Here is a 20,558-nt window from a genome sequence, read left to right as displayed (position 1 = left end):
GATCAGCGGTATTGGAGGATCAGCCCTGAAATGTCTGGGAGATGATCATGGCTACAGCCTGAAAAGTGGCTTGGAGAGAGATGGAACTGCATGCACAGGGCCCAGGTAGGCTGTGTGGTGGGAGCCAGAAGCAACTGGAGAGCAAGCGGGGAGGAGGAGAGTGGTTGGGCAGAACTGATACATGGATAGAATTTGTATCTGATTGGCTGTGGAGGAGGATGACGGAGAGAATGAGACTCAACCTTAAGACTTGGTGACATGGATGGCTGGGGGTGCCATGAGTGAAGACAAGGACCCTCAAGGAGGAGCAGGTGGGGACACTCTGTCCTCTTTTTGCAGGCTCAGAAGAAGAGGCCCTGGGCTCCAGGAGGCTTTGTCTACAGGGTATGCTAAGGGCCCCCTCTTCTCATCAGCATACTGTCCCCTGAAAGGAGGCTGCTGTTGAGTCCCTTTGGGAAGCCTGCAGGGGCTGGGCTGGCCAGACTGGGCACAGCACACTGCCCACAGAATGAGACCACCTGCCTGTGCATGAGCCCCCAGGGTCTCTGGCCCCCGAATGGGCATACGAGAAGGACCTCATGGCTCGGACTGGCTCTCACGGGGCAGGTGGAAGAGACAGAGGGCGGGGCTTTGGCTGGCAAACCCTGATTCCTTCTGAAGTTCAGAGAAGCGCACAGTTCTCACCCTAGATTAGCTGGGAACCCGACTCCTAGCTTCTTGGTTGTGTAGGAAGCTGAAGAACTACTTGAAAGAGATCGTATGCATAGATTATATTAATACCAATGCAGGCTCCGCTTTCTCTGGAAAGCAATTTCAGAGCCACTTCATTCTCCACCTGCATTTGGCTAACGGCCTGATTATAGCCACACTAATAACCTTCCAACACTCTCAGGAGCTGTGTGGGCTCTGAAAGGTGCCGCCCCCTGCCTCCTTGCCCTATTTCCTGCTTCTCTGGGATGGCAGTGACAACAGCTGTTTATTCCTCCCGGGGCCCGAGTTACTTGGAGGGGAGGCAGATGGCTGTGGGCTCATTCCTGAAGTGCACTTCTGGGGACCATCAGCCCCGGCTCCCCGGCTGACAGCCCACACAGGGTTTTACAGGTCAGAGCCTGAGTGATTCCCATGAATATGGATGCCGAGGGTGAGGCTGATTGCCTCTGTCCTGCCGGGCAAAGCTGTCACCCTGGTTGGGGGTGGGGATTGGAATTTTGCTAAGATAGAGGGTTGAGGGGGGGAAGGGTTGTCCCTTGAGACCCAGAGCAAGATGTTTTGAGATTTAGGATGCTGGCCCCTTGGAGGAAACTCTATCAGGAGAGGCAGCACAGGGAGATACGGGTTGGCTGCCTGGTCTCTCCATTCAGTTTCTCTTTGTTGTGCCCTGACAGCAGCCTGGATGGTCGGGGTTCTGCAGGGGGGTTTTGTGATGGCCGAGAATTCGGATGGCTGAGCATCAGGAAGTCTTCCTGTTCTGAGGGGCTTTGAGTCCAGGTTCGTGCATTAGCTGATGGTGTTCCCTCAGATCGCTCTTCATCTTTCTTTCTTTCTTTCCCACTCAGCCTCCCTGGTTCAGTCTGTACCCCCACTCAACTGCTCCTTGGGCCCACCCTGATGATGCCAGCCCACACCGGTGACTATTCGAAGAGTCGGTTACTGCAGTGGCCTGCAGTTGTCACATACCCACTTCATCCTCATACACTCCTTCCCACTCCGTGTGCTGCATGGGCCTCATCTTTGCACTGAGATTGTGAGTATCCTGCGCTCAGGGCCAAGGCCCGATTCTGTCCATCATGGGTCTCCTGTGGCACTTGCTTGATGCTGAGCAGAGCATTCTAAGGGAAGAGTCTCCAGGGCATCAGTGGTCATTGTCACTGGATATCACTCTCCGAGGGCCATAGGAGTGCCTCATCCCAAGAGAGATGCCACCAGAGACTGATCCACGGGTTTCTCTTCAGTGTCTCTGAGAATCAGGGCCAGACATTTCCTCCTCTTTCTGCCTTTCCGTAGCCCCTTGGATGGTCTATAGGGACCTTTTAGCGTTCTGCACTGGGTTTGCTGTTTGAATGACTGGCTTCCCACCTGGTGTGGCAGCTGGGACAGTACTGTACTCTGTCCTAATCTTGATGGTTTTCTGCTAAAGATGGGACATGTGACATGTGACAGTGGTGGCCAGGGACAATGACTGCTCATTCAGAGGTCCTGAACCATTTGGGCTTCCATAATTCGATGGCTTTGCCCAAGTCGTTTCTTTTTCCTGAAAGATCCCTCAGCATGCCTTTCATCAATGTCCTCCCGACAAATGCCTATTACCCGCTGAGCCTCAGCTGAAATGTCCCAGTCTTTTGTAGTTTCTCCTAATCCCTGACTCCCAGAATTCCAGGATGTTTTATGATTCCTTTCACTTGAGTGCTTTTCACATGAAGCCACATTCTTGTAAGTGCCCATCCCACTGGCAGACTGCTGCAAATCCTTTCAGGGCACGGACCTGCTTAGTGTGCCTTTATATCCTAAGCACTAGGCTGCCATGTTGTAAGTACAAGATACACATTTGCGGAATTGAACTGAGTGAATTCTGATGCCCATTGGGAGCCATCAAGGTGTTTGAAGCAGGAAATGAATGTATTTGGATAGTGCTGGAAGTCTTCTGTCTGAGACAGAAATGTGACTGCAACTAGCCTCATTCTGGACCTCAGGGGTGAAAAGAATGAAGCAGAATTCCCAGGATTGGATATCAGATGGGATGTGAAGGCTGAAGGAGAGGGGGCACCAGAGGCTGACTCTCAGGTGCTAGGAAGTGGGGTCTGTGGTTGTCATCGAGGCATTTCCTATGAGAACAGGAGGACATGGGTGTGTCCCAGAAGATAGCAAAGGTCCTCCCAAACCAAAGAACAATTCAAAGAGCTCTTTCCTTTCCAAAGGAGTAAAATGAGTGTCTTTCGAATGAGGGAAATTAAATTCTAATGGTCAGAGCAGTAGATTGGCTCCGAGAAAGGAGTAGACCAGCCATGAGTCAGAATCCAGGTATCAAGCGAGTTAGCTAATTTCAGCCACTTGCTGTAACGGATGAGTGGTTGAGGGTCAAGAGTTCCAGCCCCTGGAGGCATGGGAGTGGCTTTTACCCTGTGCCGATTCCCAGACCACTCACTGAGCCTATGTGCTTGGCTTGAAGGTGACCCACTCCAACTTCTAATTCAATCAAGATATGATTGGGGGGTTTGAAAGCAACATCTCTCTGTGACTGGGGCCGATGGCCTGGAGTTAGACCGCCACTAATCTGAGCTGTTCTTGTGTCCTTCAGACCTAGCAGGAACAGCTCAGCGACATGAGGAAATGCTTTCTCCTGTAGGGGCTGCACTGGGCTTCTTTCAAGGACATGGGGACACATAAGTCATCTTTCAACCTTGGGTGGTAGGTGGGGCTTCGGATGTCACGTGTGCCTGGAGCTCCAGGGTTATGATTTAGAGGGGTGCATGGTGTGAAAACACTTCTCCCTGGGCGAGTTTTTATTACAGACACGGGCAACCTAACGCAGCTTTCTTCAAATGGTGCTCATCTAGATGTTTCCTGGTGACATTTCAGCTATTGCCCTGTCATGGAAAATGAAGCTGCACTAAATGCATGTGTTTTTCAGAGGTGGGGCCCAAACGGGCCACTTGTGGAGGGAGGGAGGCTGGGGGAGACATAGATAAGCGGTAGGTTCTAAGAGCTGGCAAGGCTGCAAGGATGTAGCACTCTGGCTGCATTTTTCTCTCTGTTTTTGATGTGGACCATTTTAAAACTCTTTACTGAACTTGTTACAATATTGTTTCTGTTTTATGTCTTTGTTCTTTTGGTTGTTGTTTAGTTTTGGTCATGGGGCATGTGGGATCCGAGCTCCTGGACTGGAGATTGAACCGGTATCCTCTGCATTGGAAGGCAAATTCTAACCGCTGGACCACTGGGGAAGTCTCCTGGCTGTATTTAAATGTAGAGAATTAGGTTTCTTCTTTAGGAGGTTTTGTTCAAATTATCTGGGGCTTAATCACAGTAGACCACTCTTTCAAACTTTCAATGAATTTGCTCAGAAAATTTTCATAGCGATATGAATTTCATATGCATATGAATATAGAATTCTGGGCAAGAGAAATTGCTCTTGAGTCAGGGGTAGTTTAGGGTTCTGTTGTTAGTGTCAATAATGTCTCTGCCTGTTACAGCCCCGTGTTGGGAAGTTCAGTACAGATATGCAGGAAGGTGACCTTAATAGACAAAAGGCGGGCAGCCTCAGGACGCTGGGGGCCCACCAGCAGCCTCACTCTTAAGATCATGCCTGTGGCTCCAGAAGCGAGGTGGTCTCTAAACCAAGTTCAGCGCTGTCGCAAAGCCCATGTGTTTATTTCACCCGAAGGACATAAGGCATGTCAGAGCCTTAGGCTCTCAAACCAGGGCCCTGGTTTAGAATTCAGTGGAAATTACTATCATGAATGATACTTGCTTGATTTCAGATCTCCTCTGAAAATCTCTCATTCTCTCCAAGGCAGAGTGGACAGCAGGTTGAGGGGGCACTGAGGGCCAAGAACAGGGCCGTTGAGAAGCCCCGATTGATAGTGAGAAAGAGGGGAGGTAGGTTCCCCCTCTCCCAGCCTGCTTGCATGGTTGAGACCATACCACGGTCTAAGGACAGCCCTGTAGCACCCACCTATGTGGTTCCAGATACTCACTCTGATGACATGTCTGCAAATAAAGTGACATTTCTGGTGCAAATGGTTGAAACAAACAGGCAAAAGGGTTTATGCTTCAAGGTGCAGTAAGCATTGTGTGAGATTACCAGTGTGACCTGATCTGGCAGCTGCTTCCTGCAAGGAATGGCATTGTTGTGTTGGAGATCAGGGTCCATTTGCTATGAACTATCATCATTCTTTCCTTTCTGTTGCAGATTTCAGGATGATGTTTTCCCATGAAGACTCTGTGTGCAGTCTCTGGGCAGGAGAACACCGCCATCTTGTTTGGTTGCTGGGAACCCCACATGTGGTGGGCTACGTGCATAGATGCCCGCCTTTACATGGCCAGAGACTGGAGGAAATGCCTTACATAGAAAAACTGGGAGAAAAAAACATGTGCTGCTTGTGTGGAAGAGAAAGCAAAAGGTGACAGGAGAACCTCAACCCTGAGGAAAGAGCTGAGACTCTTCCCTCAGCTGTGTTCACGAGACTGAAATTGGATATGAGGCAGGTCCCCTTGAACCCTATCGAGGGGTCTAATGACTGAGAAGTCAAAGGGATATCGTCATCAGACTGCTTTCCTGAGAGGCAAGCCCACAGATGGCCCTTGAAGACCTGGACAGGGAGCCTGGGCGGCAACAGGGCGACTTTCCAGAGAGAAGCCGGGCAGATGGGAACGAGGTCCCAAGCAGAAGTCACCCCTCCTGAGGATTGCCCTAGGCCGAGCCCCGCATGCCACAGGGCTTCCCAAGGAGACTGGCTTACTGCCGGAAGTGACGGAGGTGTGGAGAAGGGCTCACCCTGGGTGCACTTCTGTGGGCAACTGGATGAACCTGGAGGCAGGCATGCCCACCCTCCTCACAGCTGCCATCCGGCTACCCCCCTGTGATCTTTGTCCCAGAGCCTTCTCCTGCAGAAGGAACAGCATCCATGGGCCTCCAGGTCACATCTCTGTATTCCCCTGGGACAAGGACTCCCCAGCTCCTAGGCTTGTCCTCCACTGCATCTCTGCTGTCCTTCCAAGTGACCTCAGCATCCCTGGCATGACCCCTACCTCCTGCACATGTCCTTCCTGCCCTTCTCCACTTCAGCTACAGCCATACCCTGGCTGCCTCAAAATTGCTCCCTGCTCTGATACAATAGACTCCAGAATTTCTAAACACTATCTCTTATCATTTCACTCCCTTCATGGCTTTTATGCCCAGGAAACCTGCTCCTAGCTTCCCCCTTTAGAATCAGTCTCTAAAAAAAAAAATAAATAAATAAATAAAAAAAATTTTTTTTTGGCTGTGAGGCATGTGGTATCTTAGTTCCCTGCCTAGAGATCAAACTCTCACCCCCTGCAGTAGAAGCGTGGGATCCAACCACTGGGCCACCAGGGAAGTCCCCTTTTGAATCAGCCTTAGGTCTACTGTGAAGGCAATGGCACCCCACTCCAGTACTTTTGCCTGGAAAATCCCATGGACAGAGGAGCCTGATAGGCTGCAGTCCATGGAGTCGCTAGAGTCGGACACGACTGAGTGACTTCACTTTCACTTTCCATTTTCATGCGTTGGAGAAGGAAATGGCAACCCACTCCAGTGTTCTTGCCTGGAGAATCCCAGGGACGGGAGAGCCTGGTGGGCTGCCATCTATGGGGTCGCACAGAGTCGGACACGACTGAAGTGACTCAGCAGCAGCAGCAGTAGGTCTACTGACCCCACACCGTTCTTCTGTTCTGATTTAAATCCTCTGAAATATTTAATACTCATTTCTTGATTTCCAACCCCCATATTCACTGAGTCACCAAAGGGCTTTGTAGTCTACCACAGCATCCTGTGAGTCTGTCCGATCCCTCCCTCCTCACTGCCAGGCCCTACCCTGGTCTGAGGCATCACGACATCTTTCTTTGGTGTCTAGCTCTGACCTTTCTTTTTTCTTCACACCGGCTCTAGTCCTCCATACTCTGCACGCCCAAGTCATGGGGGTCCACTCGCTGCTCCCTGAACAGGTCAGCCACCCTCTTCTTCATCTCTTCTCAGACAGAATCAGTTGCTTCTTGCAATGTGTGTGCTTTTTGTACTTGTGCGCTTGGCTTTGTGTGCCACTTGGTTAGTTCCATGTCTGTACCTCCCACCAGAAGGTGTGGTCTTCGAGGACAGAACCACTTCTCCTCAACTCTGTAAGGCTGGCAGCCAGCCCCACACCTGCCACACGGCCAATCACAATAAATATTTATAGACGCAAATTTCCCAGGACGTGCCTTCCATCAGAACTGGCTCCCTGGGTCGTTTATCAGGTCAGCCACCAAATCCTGCCTCATTCCCACCTACATTCTTTGGGGGCAGATGCATGCCTGCCTTCTGCCAGTTACTCCTTCCTCTGTGGGGACAACTGGCTGGCCATTCCTCTTCTGCCAAGCCTGAGGCTGGGCTGTGGAGGGGGCGGGAGGGGGCAGGAGGGACCGGGGATTGCACAGAACGCTGTGTGAGTGAACTGGCAGAAGTTCTGTGGGCTCACCAGCTGGTACCGTGTGGGAGAGAGCCAAAAGGAAAGTTCATTTTTTTCCTGCCCAAAGCTCGGAGTCCTGAGTGCAGTCACGAGTCTCAGTGCTCAAGGCTTAGGAGTGAAAAGTGTCAAGGTCACCTCTGCTTTCGTGCCGGACCTGGGGAGGGGACTTGTGGATGCTGTGTGTGTCAGTGTGTGTGGGTGTTGCCAGTCACTTGGCATGTCCAGGCAGCTAATAACGTGCCTCCACAGCACAGCGAGAGGAAGAGCCTCTGATCCAATTTGTAATTTATCTTTTGGTTTGATCCCAGCATTTCCCCCTTTGTTTCTGATGTGATGCATTCATCTGCAGGCTCAGTGAGTTCACTTTGGCAAAGCATTGCATGAATAGAAGCATTTACTCAATACATTAGCTCATAGTCACTGGCATATATATGAGTGCGTGTGCGTGTACCTGTCTCTCTCTCTTTTTGTGTATACATGGAGCCTCCTTAACCCCCAAATGATGGACTTGCTTTCCAGGAGGGGAATCCAGGATGGGTTTATGAGGGTGGCAAGCAGAGAGCCAGCAGAAGGTGTTGGAGTTGGTTTAGGAAAATTCTGGGTGCAGCCAAACAGCAGTGCAAAGACCTTCATCCTGGGGAAGATGGAGGGAGGTGTCTTTGGTTGGAGAAGAAGTAGAGAGGAGTTATATGTCTTTTCTGGACTTTAATCAAACCCTCTTCCTGTACAGCTCTCAGGCTGGAAGAAAACATAGAAATCATCTAGTCCAGTGGTTCTTATCTGCCTGTGTATCAGAATCACCTGGGATTTTTTCCAGTTTTATTGAGATTTAATTGACACATAACATTATGTTAGTTTAAGGTATATAGCAGAATGGTTTTATTCATGTATATATTGTGAAAAGGTCACCACAATAAGTTTAGTTAACATCCATCACCTCAAATACTTACAATTTTTTTCTTATGATGAGAGCTTGTGAGATTTACTCTCTTAGAACTTTCCAGTATATAACACATTTATTGTTAACCATAGTTTCCATGCTGTAGATAGATCCTCAGAACTTATCTTATAATGCGGGGTTCATACCTTTTGGCCACCTTCACCCATGTCCCCCACTCCTTACCCCTGCATCTGGCAACCACCAATCTGTTCTCTGTTTCTACAAGTTTGGTTTTTTTTTTTTTTTTCCAGATTCTACACGTAAGTGAGATTATGCGGTATTTTTGCCTAACATTTCATTCCACCCATGTTGTCTAAAATGGTAGGATTTTCTTCTTTTTTATGGCTGAATAATATTCCATTGTGTATATACACCATGTTTTCTTCATCCATTCATTCATTGACGGGAGCTTAGGTTGTTTCTATATCTTTACTATTGTAAATAAATCTGCAATGAACATGGGAGTGGGCTTCTGTGATGGTTCAGTGGTACAGAACCCACCTGTCAATGCAGGAGACAGGGTTTTGATCCCTGGGTTGGGCAGATCCCTGGGAGTAGGAAATGGCAACCCACTCCAGTATTCTCGCCTGGGAAAAAACCCATGGACTGAGGCGCCTGGTGGGCTCCAGTCCATTGGGTCAAGAGATTTGGGCTTGTTGTAAACAGCAACAACCACGGGAGTCCAAGTACCTCTTCAACACAGTGATTTCATATCCTCTGGATATATACCCTGTAGTGGAACTGCTGGATCTTGTGGTAGTTCTGTTAAGTTTTTGAGCAATTCATACTGTTTTGTATAGTGGCTGCACTAATTTATCTTCCTACCAACAGTGCACAAGGGTTCCCTTTTCTCCACATCCTCGGTAGCACTTGTTATCTCTTATCTTTTTGACAATAGCCACTCTAACAGGTATAAGAAGGTATCTCACTGTTAGAACAGCTGTTTTCATTTGAGTTTCCCTGATGACTAGTGATGTTGAGCATCTTTTCACGCACCCTTTGGCCAATTGTGTTTCTTCTTTGGAGGAATGTCTGTTCAGCTCCTCCGCCCATTTTTAAATTGGGCCGTTTGTCTTTTTGTTATTGAGTTGCATGAGTTCTTTATGTATTTTGGCTATGAACTCCCTATATATATGCTGTGCAAATGTGGCCTCTCATTTCATAGGTTGCCTTTCATTTTGTTCATAGCTTCCTTTGCTGTGCAGATAGGATTATTTATGAAAAACAGACATTCCTGGGGTTCTTCTCAGAACTTCTCATTTGGAACCTCCAGAGGTGGGGCCTGACTCTCTTTAACTTTTCCCCAGGTGGGGTGGGGCTGGGCTGCCGTGAGCTGCCTAAGGCCACACAGCAAATGGTAGCAAATGCAAGGCTAGCACAGGAGTCTTCTGACTCCATCCAGGACATTGCCGGAATGTGCCGGAATGTCCCTGGGGCTTCAAGCTTTGGAAACAAGGCTCATATTGGATGCAGGAGAGTGTTGAGTGGATGGCTTATCTTGCAGACTGCTAATCCACCTAATTTAATTATTTCCCTACATGGGGGCTTGAATTCTCAGCACAGGCAGAGATGGCTGAAATGAACCACTTTCTCTGGGACGACCCGGCACCTGCTCACCTTGCCTTTGACACTAGGCAGGACTTCAGATTTGTCTGTGGCTACCTTCCCCTGCTCTCTCTAGGGAGCAGCCCTGTTCTCTTGCTGACTTAGAAAAACAGGCTTGGATCTCTTCCTGGTCTACAGCTATTTCACCTCCCTTCATTCCTCCTTCCCTTCCTCTTCTCCCCTCCCCTCCTCCCCCAGTAGCTTTACTGGAATATGATTCACATACCATACAATTCACTCAATTAAGTGTGTAAGTCAATCGTCTTTAGTATACTCACAGAGTTGGAGTTGTGCAAACCTCACCACAATCAATTCTAGAACATTTCATTACCCCTAATAGAAACCCCATACCCATTAGCAGTGACCACCACCTGCCCCCCAAACCTAGGCAATCACAAATCTACTTCCTGTATCTATAGATTGGTCTATTCCGCACATTCCATCTAAATGAAATTGTCTTTGGTGACTGGCTTTTTCTTAGCATGTTTTTCAAGGCTCATTCACACTGTATCATGTATCGGTACTGCGTTCCTTTTTATAGCCAAATAATACTCCCTTGTATGGATGTGTCACATTTTGTTTATGCATTTATCAATTGACATTTATCAATTTATATTATTTCTACTTTTTTGGTCATTGTAAATAATGCTGCTGTGAACATTAGTCTTCAAATTTTTGTATAGCTATAGTTTTTTCTCCTAGGTACATACCTAGGAGTGGAACTGCTGGGTCACATGCAACTCCATGTTTATCTTTTTGAGGAGTTGCCAGACTTTTCTAAAGTGGCTGAAGCATTTTACAGTCCCACCAGCAGTCTATGAGAACTCCAATTTCTCCACACCCTCACCAACATTTGTTATCATCTGTCTCTTTAGTTATAGCCATCTTAGTGGGTGCCAAGTGGCATCTCATTGTGTTTTTGATTTCCATTTCTCTGATGGCTAATGAGGCTGAGTTTTTCTTTTCATGATCCTGGTTGACCATTTGTATATCTTCTTCAGAGGAATGTCTATAGAGATCTTTTGCCTGTTGGTAGGGGATCTATGAGGGTCTTCCCTGATGGCTCAGCAGGCAAAGAATCCTCCTACAATGCAGCAGACACAGGAGATTCAGGTTCGATCCCTGGGTCAGGAAGATTTTTGGAGGAGGGTATGGCAACTCACTCCAGCATTCTTGCCTAGAGAATCCCATGGACAGAGAATACTGGCAGGCTACAGTCCCAAGGATTACAAAGAGCTGGACAACTGAGCTGAGTGACTAAGCATGCATGCAGGCAGAAGGGCCATGAAGCACTTCTTGCTCAGTGAATCCCTGGCTCCAATATGCACTATTGCTCCCCTTTGTTCCAAGTTGGTGATGGACAGGGAGGCCCGGCATGCTGCGTTCCATGGGGTCACAAAGAGTCGGACATGACTGAGTGACTGAACTGAACTGAACTGAAGCTGCTTTTTTTGAAGGAGGAAATGGCAACCCATTCCAGTATTCTTGCCTGGAGAATTCAATGGACAGAGGAGCCTAGCAGGCTATAGTCCATGGGGTCGCAAAGAGACACGATTAAAGTGATTTAGCACTAAGTTGCTTCTGTTAGGTGAGGAATCATGCATTGTCCTCATGGTGCAGGTTCTGGGATCATGTGCTTCCTCATATAGAGGCTCATGGACTTTGAGGGATTAAAGAGATAACTTTTTATTGAAGAAATCGTGGCCAAGGGGCCTGAGGGGTGGATGGCAGTGAGGGCCTGGACAGCAGGCCTGGATCTTCCACCTTCTCTCGGTCTTGCCTCTCTGGGCCTCCGTTTCTTTCTTTTTTATTTTCAATATTTATTTATTTGGCCACACCAGGTCTTAGCTGTGGCACATGGGGTCTCCCATCTTCGTGCGATCTTTAGTTGTGGCATTCGAGCTCTTAGCAGCAACTTGTGGGATCTCGTTCCCTGATCAGGGAGCGAACCTGGGCCCCCTGCATTGGGAGAGCAGAGTCCGAGCCACTGGATCACCAGGGAAGTTCCCTGGGCCTCAGTTTCTTCATGGATAAAAACAACATTGAGGAATGTACTACTGATCTAGGCAATAACATGAATTGTACAAAGTGACACAAGCCAGACACAAGAGGCCAATACTGTTTGATCCTCTTCATGGGTCTTTCTGAAAGAGGTGAACTACAGGATCAGAAAATAGATCAATAGCTGCCAGGGATGGGGTAGGGGAGAGGGGATTAACCATGAAGGAATTTTGGGGATGATAGAATTACTCTCTGGATTTGGGGTTGGTGGTTAGTTACATCATTGTATAAATTGGTCAAAACTTGTAACTATATCTAAAAACGGGTGTGTAATTATACTTCAATAAACAATCAAAATGTAAAACACACATGCATACACTCATACGCACATACACACACTCATGCACACATACACACACTCACAATTGGACAAGAAAATCTCCAAGGAACTCTCAGTGCTGATACTGATTCTGTACTATGGGTGTGGTCATGGGAACGGTGGCAGCAAGAGATACCCAGGGCCTCCTCTAGTTTTTAAACTTTTCCCTGATCCCGCCTCCTCCTCTCCAACTCAAGAGTCTTCATTGCCTTAATGGGAGAAGGAGGGAAAACAGGCTGTTTTGGTGTGGTGGGCCGTTTTAGGAATAAAGCCCTTCCTCTGGGAGGTGGGTGTGTCCATGCGGCTGATGGATGTTCTCTGAGGATGAAGGCATTGGCCAGTCACTCATCCTGGGTCTGAGGTCTGAGTTGTTGTTGTTGCTGTTCAGTCACTAAATCATGTCCTACTCGTGGCGACCCGGTATACTGTAGCCTGCCAGGCTCCTCTAATCATGGGATTTCCCAGACAAGGATATTGGAGTGGGTTGCCATTTCCTTCTCCAGGGGATCTTCCCAACCAGGGATAGAACCTGCATCTCCTGCATTGGCGGGAGGACTCTTTACCACTGAGCCAGCTGGGAAGCCCCTGAAGTCTGAGTGAGCACCACAAAATGGAATATTGCTGAACAAGAGCTCAGAATCCAAATCCCAGTGAAGCAGCCACGGAGGCTTGTCAGACAAGCAGGAGTGCAGATGGTGAACTCACACTTCCGCTTCCGTTTTCCTCCAGGGCCTGCAGAAGGAAGCCTCCCCACCCCAATGCTCCCCAAACCCTTTCCCCTTCACCCCCACGTCTCTGCCCTGCTATTTACTGAGGCCTAATGTGGGATTACTGATTGAGGCCCTTCAGGTTACACACAGGGAGGGAACAAGGCCCTCTCTGGGAAGAAGAGAGAGAGGGGCCTGTCACAGGCAGAGAGAGACCACTCCTGCACAGGCAAACAAAAACCACACCCCTCTCTGGCAAGAAGGGCTGGGAAGCTGCCTAGCAGGGGGTTGCAAAGGCCCTCCACCTTCACCGCCTCTGCCTCCCAGAGCATCTCTCAGATGCAGCAACAGTTCATACCAGCACTCATTTCGTGAGTACTTACTATGTACCAGGCATAGGCGAAGTTCTCTACATTAATTCATGACTACCACAGGATTCTGAAATGCTTCTCCCTGGTTTACAATGAAGGAAACCAGTGTTCAGACTGAGGTGTGTGTCCCAGCAGCTGCCATCAGGAGATGTTACTCGCTTTGCTGAAATAAGCCAGATGGGGCTGGGCCAGCCCAAGTCTCTGAGGGCATAGAGACCTGCCTTAAGGGCTAGGAGCCTCACAGAGAGCTCCAGGCCAGAGGGCGCTCTCACCGGGGAACACACCCCACTCAAAGCCTCTTGAAAGCAAGCCAGAGCCAGCAGCCTCTCGTTGGCCTGCTCTGCACTGTGCAGGTTGGGGAAATATCCTATAACCCCTCACTGTGAATGCTGAAAGGAAGCCCGGGGAAGGGGACCAGGAGTCCAGACATGAGTCTGAGCAAACTCAGGGTAATAACGAAGGACGGGGAAGCCTGGCGTGCTGCAGTCCATGGGGTCACAGTTGGACACGCCTTAGTGACTGAGCAACAACCAAGGCAAGGGACAGCGTCATGCCCGTTCAGCCAGAAGTCCCCCAGAGGATGTGGGGAGAGAGGAGGCACTGAGGGGGAAAGCCAGAAAATCGTGGGTGGGCACAGCTTAGTGCTGTAATGGGCAGCCCCAAATGCCCACCTCCACCTTGGACCTCAAGCAGCCCTCTGTCCTTGGTGGTCAGTGGGATTGTGTGCAGTGACAGGTTGCTGAACAAAGATCTGGAAATAAGCCAGAGGGCTGGGCTGGGAAGGAGGAGTTCTAGTTTTCTGGACGAGATGGACATGATCAGGGAGGATAGGAAAGTATGGCTGTTTTGTGGTGGGGCCAGGACCTGTAGTGGGGTCTGCTACACACCCGACACTGTAGGGGCTGTTGCAGGTGTGACCTTGGTCTTGACCTTGTGGGGCAGGAAGTCTTGCTCTGGGAGATGACTCAGGGGTTGGGAGACAAGTTCATTTCCCACGCCAGTGGCACGGGAGACCCATTCCCACACTTCCGAGATCATTTCTACTTTCAGGAGCAGAGTTTCTGCCATGAAGCAAACTGGCAGGTGCCAGCCTCATCATTAAAGAATTGCAGTACCGTGGTTCCTTTTTATACCTCCTTCTCTTCCTCCCCTTGTCAGCCTGACTTCAGGTTCTCAGAGCCCTGCTGCTTTGGTGTGAGTGGAAGATGAGATTTTTGGTCGCTCAGGAAACCAAGACTCCCTGTAAAGATCCCCATCTGTGTGCAACAGACTTCCATCTTGGGACTTCAGTTAAGAAAGTCAGATTGGCCACTGAAAGTCAGCAATGGCCACTGCTGATGCTCACCAGGCCCCTGGGATTTATGGTCGGGCCCAGACAATGGGGCATAGAGACCACGCAGTCAAGGACATCCCGGCAGAGTCAGGGGCATTTTAGCCTTCCCGTGAAACAGTTGTCCTAACCTACTAGGAGGTATTCCCCACCCTAGAGCTTCTCAGCATCCTGCTTGGGAGTGAGGGGGAAACAGGCTGTGTGTGTGTTGGAGGGGGCGGGGAGGAGCGGGGAGGGGTGGTAGATATTTTTTTCTAGCGGTAAATCCTGCCCGACAAACCCCCAAACCAAGGAGCCACACAGAGTTAACTGGTTATAGTGGGTTCAAGTCATTTATTTGTAGACGGTACCAGCATGTTTGGTTCTGGGGCCCAATCCCCAAATTCCAGAAAAATAAACTAATGAGAACCACATGCACTATGAGAAGGCCATGCCGACGTGTCCGTGATCATGCGGTGAGTGGGCAGAGAATATAGACCGGGCACGCTCGGCGGGCACAGGGCCTCCCTCCTCGGACAGCTGACAGCAGCTGGCTCTGAGCCCTCACGAGGGACTTAGGGGAGGGCCGAGGCCGGGTCGTGTGGACCCTGTCCCTTTACGGCCTGGGCCCCTTATTGCTACATTTGCTACTTTGCTACGTTATGGCCCCTGGGCTGTGCCCAGGGGGGCTGCCTTATCAGTGGGTGGTGCTAAGGAGTAGACTGCTGGCATCTGCTGTTGCCATGGTTACATGAGCACAGCCCTCTCTTCAGAGGGCCCTGTGGTGAGTTCTCAGGGATTCATTTGGCCACAATTGGACTGTGCCACACACGGTCCTTGCTACATACTCAGCTCAGCCAGCCCTTTTGGGGGGTGGTGACATGTTACTTCCCCCCTGGGACTTTTCAGCTCCTGGACTTTGCTGGAAGATCTCCCTTGCAGACTCAAAGACCAGCAGCGCTCAGTCTTTTCTGGGCTTTTGGAACAACTTCCTAGTGGCGGCTTTTGAAGCCCATGCACTTGAAGCATCATGAGAGGGGTGCGTTTTAGGAAAAGCATCAACTTCTACAACCAACCGAGGAGCCAGATGGGTGGTAGGCTCCTGGGTCATGCCCTGTTGGTGAGGTAGTTTGAACACACCAGGAACCTCGCTACAGGGAAGGCCCCCAGAGCACGTCCCCATGTGATTCACTGCTCAGAGAAGCAACTTGGAGGGCTAAGAGGTCCCTCCCAGGTGCTGGCCTGTACCCTTGGAAGGGGTGGCCCTGGAGCACAGTGCCTCTGATGGCCCTGGTGGGCTCAGCTTTGCTAAATTCCTGGGGCATAGCAACCCCTTCCCAGCAGGACAGAGCATCCCTTCCTGGAAAAGCAGAAGCTCTCTCCTCTGACCAGACAGCTCCTGCTGCTCTGCACAGGCCCTGTGGCTGCTGCTGGGCATTTACCCATGCCAATCTACAAGCTTGACTCTTCCCATACAGGCAAAGTCTATGCTAGTCAGATGCCCAGTGTCTGGCGCCTATGTGTCTGCCCCAACGGGTGGGTGGTCACTTCTAAGACGGCCCTGATGCTTTGGCTGTGGGGCTGCTGACATCGTATTCTGCTCTGTGAGCCCAAATCAGGAAGAGTTCCAGACCCAGAGACCATGCCCAGTCAGGGCACCTAAGGCAAGACAGGGCAAAAAAAAGCGAAGTTTGTTTTGCTACAGAACCTCCAGGAGTTGGTGATGGACAGGGAAGCCTGGCATGCTGCAGTCCATGGCGTCACAAAGAGTCGGACATGACTGAGTGATTGAACTGAACTCCTTCAAAAGTTTAATCTAGGTCTGAATTTTTGGTTGTGTCAACCAAGCCAGTGGGGAACTGGCCAAGACCAGATTTTCCAAGTGTGTGTGCTAAGTTGCTTCAGTTGTGTCCGACTCTGCGCGACCCTATGTACTATGGCCTTCCAGGCTTCTCTGTCCATGGGAATTTTCAGGCAAGAATACTGGAGCGGGTTGCCAGGCCCTCCTCCAGGGGATCTTCCCAACCCAGGGATTGAACTCGTGTCTCTGTCTCCTGCACTGGCAGGCAGTTTCTTTAACTGCCTGGGTTCTTTCCCTAGCGCCACCTGGGAAACTTTCTCTAAATGTAGTTGCATTCTAAGGTCTGCATGGTAAACTGCCCTTGGACTAAGTGCCCAGCCTATGTGAACTAGGTCGAGTAGGCTGCCCTTGGATTAGCCAACTTGGGTGGCACAATCCTGTTCTCTCCCCCATTTCTGGGTGTGACCTGCTGGCGGGGGTGGCACGTGATGGTGGTCACAAGACAGAGTGTGCCTTGGTTGGGAGGCAGGATGAGGGAGTTATTGCTCTGGGTTTGAATCCATCCGAAATTGCCTTCACGTCTATGGAGCCTGCGGGATGTCCCCAGAGGTGTCAGGATGCCCTCAGCCCGCTCCTTTTCAGGGCTGCAGTCCACCTGTCTCTGACCCTTCTGGGGAGCTCCAGGGTAGGCGAAGCCTCAGGAACCTCAGCTGGGTGGCACCAACATCCTGGCCAGGGAGACCACCCGGGCCCTGACTGCAGCCAGGAGGAAGGACAGAAGGCAGCCAGGATCTTGCCCAGGATAACTAAGGGCACAGAGGGACCTGCTGTTCTAGAACTGCCAGTATCCACAGACCCTGAGCATCAGTGTCAGCATGGACGGGGCACCTTGGCAGGAGCTGCTTCCTTGGGGCAATATTGGGTGCAGGGGAGCCTGAGCAACAGGAGATCGGTATGAAAAGCAAGGGGATTCAAAAGCATGTGATGAAGAGAGGAGGGGGTCAGCAGATCCCACAACATGGGAAAAGGCTTCAGGGAACTCATTTCCTCATCAAGCAGTTGCCCGATGTTTGCCAGGCGCCTGGTTTTGTGTCCAGGTCTCCTGGAACGAGCAAGGGCTGCAGGGACTGTCTGCCAGGAACCTGGGTGTATAGCACCCCCTTGGAGACACTCTGAGGATGAAACAGAATGTCTCTAATTTCCACTGTCCTTCTAAAAGAGACCAACTACTGCCATGGGGGAAACTGAGGTGCAGGGCTCAAGAATCCGCTGGGGTGCCACCATGATCACGACCCCTCATGCCCTCTGTGGCCCTGCTGTGAGGGATGGAAGCTGGTGCCCTGGGGACACAGCACAAAGGTGGGCTTGGAAAGGTGGTCCTAGAGGAGCACCCAGGAGGCAGTGCCTGCAAACAAGCTTATGAGACTCACCAGCTGGTGAATCTGCCCACGTAAGTAAAGAAATACCAGTGATCGCTGTTTTGCTTCTGTGTTTGCTGTTTATACAATCCCGAAGGATATTTTCTACCTCTGGCCAAGATACATCAAAGGAAGATGGTCATAGTAGTGGGGGGGAGAGGGTATGGGGGTGGGGTGGGTGAGTGTCTGAATTCAAGAGCATGTGGCTTATACCGCTCTGTCCGAGGGCTCATGGGAGTCACAATAATGACAGTGACATCAATGAGAGTAATAGCTACCATTTGCCAAGCACCTACTGTGCGCCAGGCACCTGACTCCATGCTCTGCATGACTCCCTCGCCGCCAAGTTGGCAGATGGTCGTTCTGACACACACAAGTGGATCTTATGTAGGTGTTTGCAGGCTGAGCTCTGTGCTTGCATTTCTCCATGATCACGGGCATTGTGGAGGACAGCGCTTTTGCTAGGCCATCAGAGGACCAGTGGGTCCTGGCCTCCCCCCTGGGCAGATTCTACCCCGGCTTCAGATACAACTGAGACCTGGCCCCAGGGGCCCGGCCACACCCAGGACTCCCAGCCTGAATCCCCCAGCTCCCACGTGGGGCTGTCAGAGGGGAGGATCCCAAGGGCCCCCAAGTTCACCGCCACATTTATTTTAAGTAAGACACGCGGGGACACACCAAGGAGTGAGGGGCTGCAACAGAATAAATTACGAAATAATCAAAAATTTTAAAAGATGGTCAGGACCTTCAGGGCCGTTAAACCACAAGCTCTTTCATTGACATCAGTGCCTCCTCCGGTATTGGATCCTCAAGACGGTTGACGGGAGAGGGGGCAGCCGCCAGTGCCTTGTGGTGACCCCTTTGAAGGTGGCCTCAAAGGGGGTTGGAAGAACGTGAAGTGCTGCGATCCACGAGGTGGCTCAGTGCTGACGGTGTGATTTGGGGGGGCGGGGGCGTGGTGTGAGGGCAGCCCGGTTCGGCTCCTTACACGCGGTGGCCGCAGCGATGGGGCAGGCGGGAGGCAGCTGGGACACAGTGGTGTGACTGGGGCGGGCGCCGCGGGTGCACCACAGGCGGTGGGTTGTAATACTGAATGTGCTTGGGGGCGGCGGGTCCTCTCGAGTTCGAGTTTGCTGGAAGGTGTGATCCTCCAGACAGCGGGGAGGAGTATGATAGAATGGAACCTCAGGGGACAGTCACGGCAGGAGCCCAGCCGGGCGCTCTCCCCAGAACACGGGAGGGACTGGGGCCTCCTACAGAGCGAGGCGTCGGCGCACGACTGTACAAGGAGAGGGGTTTGTAAACAGGGGCCTCTGCCCCTCAGACCCCAGCCTCCGAGGGCTCTCTCTGGCCTCCCTCTGGTTCACGCTCCGCGTCTCCCCACCGTGGCCCGGCCCTCACTCCTTCTCCTTCACAGTGACCAAATCTCCCCGCAGGGATGCTCTGTCCGCGGACGTGGAGCGCCGCCGGCTGCCCGCGTGGTCCTCGGGCCCGGGCCCTGCAGCGGGGACCGTCAGGAGGACTGCATCAGGCCGGTGAGGCGCTTGCCCGCCAGTGACTTTCCCTGCAGAGACAGAGACAGAGGGCACCACAGGCACGCACGCACGCACGCACACACGCACAGGACAGACACAGAGAGCCAGACAGGTGGGTTAATTGTTGCATGAGCCACTGAGGCTAAACCACTTAGCTCACCAACCCCTCTGATCTCCAGGTTTGGGAGCCTTAACCACAGACAGTTGGACAACTAGCACTCAGGGGGCCAGGTTAGAGGGTGAGGGTGTGCTGTTGGTCCTCTTTTGAGTGTGCGGGGATTTTACTTTCCCCAGCCAGGGATTTCAACCCTTGGAGTATCTCTTAATGCCTGTGAGCTGCCTCTGAACTTGATTTAATCCAAGTGAGGAAGGAAAGGTTGGCCCAGGGGACTAGTAAAACCCAGGGGTCAGATTGACCCAAGCAGACGATGGCTAAGGATCTGGGTGACTTGGAACTAACGAATTAACTAGTCTGAAGAAGAAAGAAGGAATTCTATTTGAAACACAGGATTGAGCTCTCCTTGGATCCCTTCTTTAAAACTTTTTTTTAAATTTATTTTTATTTGGCTGTTCTGGGTCTTGGTTGCAGTATGTGGAATCTATTAATAGTTCCCTGACCAGGGATTGAACCTGGGCTCCCTGCATTGGGAGCATGGACGCTTAGCTACCAGACCCTAGGAAAGCCCCTGATCCTTTTTTTTTTTTTTAAATCGAAACTTTATTTTTTACTTATTTTGGCTGTACTATGCAGTTTGTAGGATTTTAGTTCCCTGACCAGGGATTGAATGCAGGCCCCCCCCACCACCTTTCCTCAGTGGAACCACGGAGTCCTAATCCCTGGATCCCCAAGGAATTCCCTCTCCGTGGGACCTCTTGATGACCAGTTCTGGGACTGGGAAGGTCTGGGGGTATCCGCCAAGGTTTGGGGCCTGGGCTACAGGACACAGGGCAACGCGCTCCTATGTTGGTCTCCATCTATGTTACTCAGAGGCTGACTTTGATGACTCCACTTCAGGAAGTCTTACCAGCCCTTCACTTACAAACTACATAGCCGTTCTTGTTCTTTTGGGAAGAAAAAAAAAAAGACTTACTGTACGTGGGGCATAGAGGCCTCCTGTGAGAGGCCAGTTGTCCACATGCCCAGAAGGAGGCAGCTGAGGAGCCTCTGATGTGGGGCTGGACACCAGGAGGACAACGAGCAAGGCTCAGTCCCCTGCTTGTTTCCCGGCCATAGTCTGAACCCATCCCCTGCTCACTCTCCACTGAAATCCATAGCGTTAGAGAGGGGTCTAGACGAGAGTATGGCTG

General features: G+C 50.9%; 1 protein-coding gene across 4 annotated transcripts in view; it reads right to left on the bottom strand.

Moving 5' to 3' along the window:
- Positions 1–14,822: 14,822 nt before the first annotated feature.
- The window catches only part of RGS6 (regulator of G protein signaling 6), a 611,079-nt gene continuing 605,343 nt past the window's right edge, over positions 14,823–20,558 (bottom strand). For 3 of the 4 annotated variants that reach the window (XM_070797807.1, XM_070797808.1, XM_070797810.1), the window contains one exon: positions 14,823–19,279. In XM_070797807.1, coding sequence (XP_070653908.1) covers positions 19,113–19,279 — 167 coding nt within the window. In that variant the 3' untranslated portion in view covers positions 14,823–19,112. The remainder of the gene's footprint in view (positions 19,280–20,558) is intronic. The other variant, XM_070797811.1, reaches the window with a different exon arrangement.

This window comes from Bos indicus, chromosome 10, assembly GCF_029378745.1.
Source record: "Bos indicus isolate NIAB-ARS_2022 breed Sahiwal x Tharparkar chromosome 10, NIAB-ARS_B.indTharparkar_mat_pri_1.0, whole genome shotgun sequence".
Lineage (NCBI taxonomy): Eukaryota > Metazoa > Chordata > Mammalia > Artiodactyla > Bovidae > Bos > Bos indicus.
This window is presented reverse-complemented; position numbering and strand designations above follow the sequence as displayed.